At 39.2% G+C, this 9881-nt stretch overlaps 1 protein-coding gene across 6 annotated transcripts in view; it reads right to left on the bottom strand.

The window, feature by feature from the left end:
• TRAK1 (trafficking kinesin protein 1) overlaps nt 1-9881 on the bottom strand; it is a 104118-nt gene that overhangs the window by 5420 nt on the left and 88817 nt on the right. For 5 of the 6 annotated variants that reach the window (XM_010712968.3, XM_003207269.4, XM_010712970.3 and 2 more), the window contains one exon: nt 2456-2558. In XM_010712968.3, the coding sequence (XP_010711270.1) occupies nt 2456-2558 (103 nt within the window). Of the gene's footprint in view, nt 1-1049; nt 1138-2455; nt 2559-9881 lie in introns of all 6 variants that reach the window. The other variant, XM_031553970.1, reaches the window with a different exon arrangement.

Below are 9881 nucleotides of genomic sequence, written 5' to 3'. Positions count from 1 at the left end.
CACAATTCAGCAAGAGGAATCCCACATATTCCTATCTGCAAAATGTAGTGAAACACTTTTGAGAGAATTGATATGTAGGATGGCATAATTCAAAAAGCAGCCTTGCTGAGCTGCCCCCAAATTTGTCGTCTCACACCACCCTGTGGGCTGTGGCAGTCAGTACAGGCAGCAGCTGGGCTACAGGAAAGTGTCATTAGGAATCCTCTTCACTTTGCCAGAACTGCCAGTGGCAGGGGAGGACTCCCAGCAAAGCTAAGACCACATGCACCCGCACACACACACTCTGAAGGTAAGGCTGAGCAGAAATAAAGAGTTAGCTCACGGCTCCTGTTATAAGCACTGATTGGAGCTGCATCATTACAGCTGCAACTGCAGTTTGTGATGCATCTCCGCTAATGCAAGAACAAAAGAAATCTTGACAAGCACAAGGGAGGGAGCAGAAAGAGGAAGGGAGCTTACTCTGTGACTAACTCCCTGCAGGACAGGATGAAGTGCATTTTGGAAACTCAAGACAAGAAGCTTCTAAGATGTCCTAGTTATGAGATGAAAACTACAGCACTTGAATTGCTTCCCTGCACCCCCAGCCCCAGATTTCAGTATCAGAAGTAGTTAGATTAGCATCTATACTCATTTGTCAGTACTGGTATGCATTACAGTGCAGTTAAAAAAATACATTCCTGAAAGGAAGTGGGTATTATGTAGGTGCTGGTGGGTTTTTTTTGTTGTTGTTTGGTTGGTCGATCATTTCAATATTACTTTAAACAAGAAATACTTTTCCCTTCAAACTGACCAACACTGCAGAGCAACACAGAAACAGGCTCAGCAAATGAGCCCAGGGACAGTGCCAGAGTTAGACTGAGAGAAGGAACAAACAAACGAGCAACTCTTGGAGCTGGTTGAAATTTAGTCAGGTTAGAGCAGAGCCTGGGTTAGAGGCCAGGTTCAAATGAAACCAGTCAGGAGAGTATCTGAACTCTTGGGGTTAGCTGGTGCCACAGACACGGGCATTCCTTCCACATGGCCCTGCCAGCACAGGCAGCATTGCTCACCCCCTGCACGCTGGGTCCTAGAGTCTGCCCTACATCTCCTCTCAGCATAACGTGACATAATGCAGTTTCCTCATCCTTCTCACATGACCTGTGAAGAATCATTTATAGTCGGTAAGGAGGAGCTCCTTCAACGTGCCCATTGAATACCATCACAGTGTTTATTTTGGTCTTTTTCCTCCCGAACCAGTTATGAATTTTGGAGTAATCAAGTGACCTGACAGTGTACTGAATTTAGCTGTCAGCTATGGCTGATTTGTTAGATTTAGTAACCAGCATGATCAGGGAGTTTATTACAACCACAGTTAACAGCAATTCAACAATAAAAAGAATGAAATAGAATTGCAGCCAAATAAAGGGGTCTCTTCAGCAGCAGAGTTGAGGAGAAAGACAAGAGAGAATGAAGAAAAATGAGCCACGATTAGCTCACTACAATTGGAAAGGGAAGCAGAAAAGTTACATTTAATCACCTATTTCCTTTACATGTATTTATCACCTCAGAGGTGTTCATATTTAATACCCTTACTTCTCATGCGTTCCTTAGGTGGCCAGTGCCCATCTGATGTCTAAACAAGTCTAGACACACCATCTCTGAATGGGTACCTACACAGGGGTACACTCCCCCATAGGAGCTGAAAGGGATAGAGAAAGCAATGAGGCATTGTCCTTCTAAACAGAAAAACACACTTTAACTTCCGATTTGCTAAGGAAGGAAATTGCCCTCTCTTAGGTATGAAATTCACTCCCCCTCCTCAATTCTCAGCTCTGCGTCTTCTATAAGGGTTTGCCCATACATACCAACTACTATTATCAAGCCAGTCCATTGGTTTGAGTCTGGCTGCTAAGAACTTACTTCCAACAGTTAGCCAAGGGATAGAGTAGGCAGCTCCCTGGTTTGATTAAACTGTGTTTCCTCCTCCATTTCTCATGTACTTCCTGGGTACCACTGAAGCATCTACCTCTATGTTTCTTTACTGGCATATCTCTCTTTGTCCCACACTACAGATTTCAGTTTGTCCTTTTAGAGAAAAATCTCCTTCATTTTTTTATTTTAGACAAGATAGAAGATGCACACTTGGGTCAACACCACATTCTGATCATTCATGCATAGCTTCTGTGGCTAGTTTGGGATAGCTAGCTTTGGATACTGGAAACAAACTTACATTAGTTCTGAATCTGCAATATTTTTAACTGCAGATACTAAAATTCAAGCTGTTTTGACTGGCTGTCTAAAACATTACAAGTGCCTCTCAAATAAAATCAGCTCGAGGCAACGGAAAAGAGGAGGAACAATTTCAGAGTGTAATTCACCAGTGTGGCTAATGCTTTTGCTCATGCCATTACTTTGCATTTCCTCACAGGGAAACTCTGACACAGCTGAAGGCTTTGCCATCATGGGAAACCCTTACCTTGGTGTGACTCGTGTGAGCTCATCAGAAGGGTGCAGAATGCGGCAGGTGGTGAAGGTGAAGGTGGAGTTGGTTTGTGACATGCACTTCCCAGGATGAGGTACTAAATTAAAAAAAAGCAAATTCTTTGCATTTTACACAGGAAAAAAACAAACAAAACAAAATAAAAAAAACAAAAAACAAACTTCTGTGTACTGATAAGACAGATGCAAAAAGTGATGAGATACCTCAGGCAGGATCAATGCAAGAGAAGTGAAATACACAAGTGCTATGGTGTTATAACACACTTTTCTCCAAACATATCTAAGACTCCAAGGCCAGTGCTAGAATGCTCTTCTGAAGCTTCCCCATGATCAATACCATTGCAGAAAAGTCTTGCTGAAAACAGATTTAGACAAGGCAACACTTGAAATGCTAGCCCTTATCTAAACCAGCAACTTTCATTGGCAGGAAATAACAACACTCTCTAGTACACCAGCAGCTAAAGAGCACTAAAATTTGCTGAATGCTCATGCACTTCTGCATTGAGATTGATCCACAAAGAGGTATCCCCATCACTTTTCAGTAATGGATCCAGCTTGCTAGTGCTACAGGAACAGATCAAAAAGTTGGGGCAGTGAGGGGATGGACACACAGCACTGTTTCTCTCTTCTCATATCCATGGTAAGGAAAGTGGTAATTTTTTGGATCCACTACTGTGCATCTGTGACATTTCCCCTGTGCATGTGCTTAGGTTCTTTAAGAATGTATGTCCTCAGCTGCACAATACAGCAGTTTTTAAGCAGCGTAGTGAAGCACTTTCCCCATAACTGTGGCTATAAAGATTTCCCTCCGTTAATGTATCATTAACTGGGGAAAGAAGCTCACAGTTTAAAAGCTGATGGATTTTGGCCAATTGCCTTCCTTTTAGTAGAGATACTTCTGTGGATGCATTAATCTGCTGTATAATGCAGCCTTGGTCATTGCAAAATAACTAGAGAATTTAAGAGCCATGCATCTGAAAAGCCGATTGAAGAACACCCAGAGGTAAGTATTACATCAAAGATATCATGATTGCATAGGTTCTCTTAATATCCAAACTTAGCAGTGGTCAAAAGACATGCGCAATAGAAACTGTGTGCAGTTCCCTCCCTCTTGTTTCTACCCAATGCTCTCGAGCCATTCCCCCAAGGAAGCCACATTTTAATACCACACTACACAAATATCCAACACATTGCAAAGGACAGACAAGACAGACCAATTAGATCAGACACCATCCTGAACTCCCAGAGACGCTTAGCAGAAGCAAGGCGAGTCTAAATTGTGGCTGTGTTCCCTTTTCTATGTACAAAGTATCACAGCTCAAAGTAATGTGCACACTTTGGTAGTCCCTTAGGAACACATAAGCAGTGTGTGAAGGGCAGAGCACGGGGAGAGTGAACAGTGGAAGCAGAAGTGGCTAAGCATATGACGTGTGACTCAAGCTAACTTACAATAAGTACCAGAATGACTGCTGTACATTAAAGAAGGATATTAAAAAAAAACCACTGGAGTGTCAGGTTAATACACTCAAATGTTAGCACAGCATAACATAACAACAAGCTCTACTTCACCTCCAGAGATGGTAATTATGATGCTTCAGGAATCCAGTTGCTTTAGAGATTAGTGTGAGCACTATAAAGTTATTACAAGGGAGCACAGCCTAGCAATCATGATTCTCTCCATATTGTAGAGAGTTAAAACAAAGACTGGAGAAAAAGCTCAAGTAACTAGACATGAAAGAAAATTGGTTATTTAGAGGAAACGAAGGACTGTGACATAAATCAAGTAGAAACAAAGTTATCCCTGGATGATGAATAGAGAACAAAATAAAGCAATGCCAGTTTAGATTGCAAGCTCAACCCAAAGAAGCACATAGCTGTAATACAGTAAGTGAATCGTCCTCATTCATAATATCCATTGGTATCTCCTCAGATTGGAAACAGGCACATCGAAGATATGCAGCTGCATTAGCAAAAGCAAGACTCATTGTTATTAATGAGTCAGAGATAGGAGAAGGCTGCTAAAAGTGGAGAAATCACTTGACCCTAGTAAGAGGAAGCAAAATCAAAACAATCAATGAAAATCAATTTCCAAGGATGTATTCCATCTGCAAATACCACTAAGAAAGTTCTGTACCAGCTTCATCCTCCATCAGTCAACAATGGGATGAATCATACTGCTGTTGCATTTTCCATCCTTTGGACACAATACAAAGAGAGTGAGAACCTGTTGCTATAAATGAACAAAGTTCACAAAATAGAAACAAAACGATTCACTCCTATCCCAGTAATTTTTCATAAGAATGGCAATATTCTGAATTGGTGTAAAGTTTTGAATAAGTCATATGTAATTTTATAATTCTATTTTCACATACACAACAAAAATTGTAACACGGAGCGATAAAGAAAACAGCAGTTGGGGTTTAAGAATAAACTGTTTTTTTCAATGTACAAAGCTAGCATTGCCAGTAAACATCTGTAATACCAGAGGCTAAAAGAGACTGTATCTGAATAACTCTTCCTCCATCTGTTTTACAGCGTTTGATCCTAGGAAAATCTGTTTCACGTGACTGTGGCTGAAAACAAATCTGTTTTATTTATGCCCTCCTCTTCCATAAAGTAGACAGTTCACAAGTTCCATATCTGCATGAAAAACAAACTGTACATAATTGTTTAACAAAATTTACAGAAAAATCACATAATTTTGTCCATTATCCCAAACTAAGTAGCACACACACTTCTCCCCTGAATTAAGAATGTAACTTAATCCCTAGATTGCTGCTGTATTGTGTTTTGGCTTGCAGCGATTAAATATGCTTTACCTTTTTAAGCTTTATTCTATAAATCCTTCGGCATTTGGGAAAAAATGCAAAACATTACAGCTCACAGAGACTCTCCTATAAGAACAAACACTGCAGTAAAGACATCTTCTCAAACACCAAAGAAAAAAAAAATCAAACCCAGATACTAATCCAGAACCTGTCTGCAGAGAGCTCCATCTTCTGGTAAAATAGAACCCTCCCTACTTAAAACACAAAGTTGATTTTTCTGTAGCTCAGGGCTACAGGTTCAGATCCACTCTGAGTACACTCAGGGTTTATGGGCCATCTGCTCAGTGCAAAGAAAAACAAGACGCATTTAGGACACAATCATCTGGTCAGGGAACCCTCAGAAAACCATATAATCTGGATTTTAAACCAGATTATGCAGAGAAAGGTAACAGGTAAACTAGTGGCCCGTGTCATCTATCCACAAAAAGGTGTCAGACAAATTGAAGTTGAGGGAGATGTGTAAGAGATAGCTATGGTAAAATGGCTTTAACTTCTGCAACACTGGTTCCAACCTCACCTTCTCTGTTGCGTTAGATAAATAGTGAGGAACAGAGAGCTCACAGCGGCCAGTAAGTATTTGCACTTCATACAAAGATCTGTTTGGGCTAAAACAGGGTTATGCAAGAATGAATTTTTTTTAGAAAATAAAATAAAATAAAATAATAAAGAAAAACAGGAACCTTCAGAGTATGATTTGATCCAGACTGACACAGAAGTAAAGTTTTAGTTCAACTCTGGAGCAAGCCATCCTGATTATCTTTTCTCCTCTCTTTGTGCTTTGGCAAGAGGAAGCCAAAGACTTTGTACATCTCCTTATAGCACAGGCTGGTTAGACATGGATTTGGAAGCAAATACCAACAAATGACTATTAGGTGGGCACCTCCTTCCTCAAAGTGTTACCATCTGAGATAAGGTACAGACTTTGCTTTTATCAGTCTATGCCAACAACCTCATTCACAGCTGAGTTTTCCTAAAAGTAGGTCATAAATCATGGAATGACTTGGATTGGAAGGGAGCTTAAAGCCCACCAAGTTCCAATCCCCTGCCGTGGGCAGGGCCCCATCCAACCTGGCCTTGAGTGCCTCCAGGGATGGAGCACCACAGCTTCTCTGTGCAGCTGTGTCAATATCTAACTGGATTCACAGGACAAGACAGCAGCTCCACGTGCTCTGTAAGTTCTGAGGAGTTCTTTTCTGCAGGCAATTGAAGGTGAATGTTCTGATAGTCAGTGCCACCTGCACCAAAATCTCCTGGCTGATAGGACAGAGAGAATATAGGATATGCTGAATCTGATACAGAGGTTAACAACCGACACAAAACAGAGTTAGGTGGTAAACTAAAAGCTCTACGATGTGTGCATAGTGCTGTCCTAAAGTGGTTTAGGTCCCTCCTGAGAATGACATATTTTGGTAAACATTGTCTTTGGGAATAAGTCTGACTACTCCAAACCTCTGAGAATACAAATGTCTATATCAGGAACGTTACTCCTGTCATGTTCCTTAAACAACTTCCTTCCTGAACTTTTCAAACTTTCTATTTATTCTGCCTTTGGAAAGAGAGAGAGAGACTGAAACCTCAGAAAAGGCAGACATCCTTCTGACAGGATTTTCTTAGCTTTCTTTTGGCTCAGGTCTCCTTCTCACATAACCATGGAGTACAGATGTAAAAAGACTTCTGAACTATTTAATATGGCTTCAACATGATAACTCCACCCCCAAATTGAACTTCTAGCATTTTAACAGCGCAGACAGCAAATGCTGATTAGGAAAAAAATCTCTGTGCTATATTCATGCTATTTGAAAAAATATATACATTTAAATATGCATCCATCTCTTAGTTCTAAGAGTACCAAAATTTATTGTTTTTCTATACAATGATAACCTCTTACTATAAGCATATATAGTAACCCTGCTTAAAACAACTCAAATGTGACATTCATGATGTGTTTTTGTGATTTTTAGGCATCTAGTTGAAAAGATCTCCACATCATTATTTATGTCTAAAAATGAAGTACATGAGGCTGATCCTGTAACGTTATGCACACACACTCTGTTGAAAGCAAAGCAACCCATCAGTGCACCTAGCAAACTCAAGTACTGGAAGATCAGTTTGTGCACCCAAGATTAACATCAATTACATACATGCCAAACTTTAATTAAGTAGTCCTTTTAACTCCAAAATAAGAACATTCACAATAGTTCAACTTGAAGAATGTTAAGTGCTTGGATGGCTTGTTTTGCTTTGTTGATTTTTCTTTTTTGGTGAAGGGAAACATGTACCTGAAAGGCAGCAAATTAAAACAACAGACTAACAAACAACAGACAGACTTCATACAGCTTTAAAATATACTACAGTTTCCAAGAACAAAAAACATGCCGAGGTTAATAAAAATTTATGCTGAAGAAGTTAACCCTCCTAGATGGCGTTACCATAGCCTTGTTCTGTAACTTCTTTACCATTCCAAAAATGCTGAAGAGTCTCCATTCAAGTGGTATACAGATTTCAAACTACTTCTGGGTATTAGCTAGATCTGCAATCCAGGAATTTATAATCAATCCCCTGTCAAGTTACTGAGCCCACACAAAATATGTAGTTCCAAACAGACTGAATACAGATAAACTGCATGCATATTCATTTCGTCAGAAATATTCAGTGCCATCATTAGGATACAATCTGTACATGGTGGTAAGGAAGTTACTTGACATGTCAATTAATACCACATTTCTCAACAGTGGGACAAAAAAAAAAAAAAAAAGGGATTGTAACTTTCATAACTTTTCTTATTTAGTCACGGTGATTTCTGACTCTATCACTCCACAAGATGCATCTGATGTTCTGTTCTGAATACGTTTACTTTGGCTACAAGACATCTTTGGAACTGCCAGGAATTTCTTCTCTCTGGACACTGGACTTTGTTTTCACCTCAACTTCACCCAGAGCAGCTCTCTACACACTAACAACATGACAAGAGGAACAGGACCTCGCAGTACTCTACCAGAGAAGACAAAAGGGTAAGATATAACCTTCACAGCATACACACAAACAGAGCAGGTGACTACTCAAAAGGCTAAGACGATTTACAACTGCTAGAAATGGTCCTGGTAGGCAGTTTATTTCCAAAGATATTTTGTTTCTAGGTTAGAACTAGGTTAGAATTCTTAACAAGAAACCTAGGATAGTTAGATAGGATAGATAGGATAGATAGATAGATAGATAGATAGGATAGGCACAAAGAATGCTGAGGAGGCTTTTCAAGAGAGTGGCTGCTCAATATGAAAATCAAGTCAAATACAGAATCAAGTCACAAGCTATGAATATATCTTTCTGCTTCCATAAATTATTCTTCAGTGGACAAGTAGTGGATTCAGAAAAGCAATGCCACATGAAGAAGTGCCTACTCTCAAAACATCCAGTGTATCTTGTGTACCACCTGACAAGGTGCTTCAACAAAAAGCAGACACAGCAGTATCCTTACTTCATCTGAGCAATGAAATAGATAACGTGGTAGCTTATGGATACTTTGAAATCCTAAGCAGCCAGGCAATTTGGATGAAGGAAGAAGAACAGGAAGTAAGTTTTCAGTCAATTTGTCCTAGACAAAAGTTAATCATTTTGACCAACTTCTGTGAAGAATCAAAATTACTCAGCAAACAACCCAAATAAGATTACAAGCATAACTTCAAAGATTTTATTCACAAATTATAACTTAGGGAATATGCCTAAAAGCCTTGTCTGAGATAATTAAAGTTTTCCAGGAAAAATCAGCAGTTGCTAGGGAATAGCCTGTTCTACAGTGACTGGCATTGAAACTATAACTAAGAAAGGAAATGGAGATGAATACAACTCTTTCTCTGCCAATTTGTAACCATAACACAGGCCTAAATCCATATTTATACTCCAAACAAATAACTTTTCCAAATCCTTAGACACAGACGTTTTTCTCATCTATTCTTAAAAGATTAAAAAGCTGTTATCTATACCCCTCTCTATATAGAGACCATGACAATAAAGTTTCACAACCTCTGACACGTTCCTGTGTTGACTGCTTTTGTAATTGAAGACTCTTTGCCCAAAGAGTAACTCAAACAGACTTTCACACTGTTATTTTATCTTCAGTACATGAAAAACTGCTTGTTCCCTTTCTCCCTGTAGCAACACATTTTAAAATAAATCATATCTTTTCTTGAATATTTTCTTCTGTAGATCAAAAAGAAGTTCAATTACTTTAGTCTTTGATTATTTCAGTCCATGTTTCCTAGATATTGTGTTTTTCCTGCTGTTATTATTTAGACTCTTCAATAAGTAAACACCTGGACAAAACTGTACACATCTGTGGAGGCACTATTTATATCCATATTAATATAAAAACTAAGAACACTGTTATTTCTGAACAATTTCATAGAATAAAGCCAATTTTTGCAAACGGAAAGGGAAGCTGAAGGGTTTGGATGAGGTTTAGCCTTATTACATCTGACTGAAAGTAGCTTATGTTCTGTGGTTGACAACATTGAACTGCCCCATTAATGAGAATAATGGATACTCAACCCTTAAAAACAAACTAACAAACCAACAAAA

The sequence above is a fragment of the Meleagris gallopavo genome, chromosome 6 (assembly GCF_000146605.3).
Source record: "Meleagris gallopavo isolate NT-WF06-2002-E0010 breed Aviagen turkey brand Nicholas breeding stock chromosome 6, Turkey_5.1, whole genome shotgun sequence".
NCBI lineage: Eukaryota > Metazoa > Chordata > Aves > Galliformes > Phasianidae > Meleagris > Meleagris gallopavo.
The sequence above is the reverse complement of the archived record's forward strand: the minus strand, read 5'-3'. Positions and strand labels throughout refer to the sequence as shown.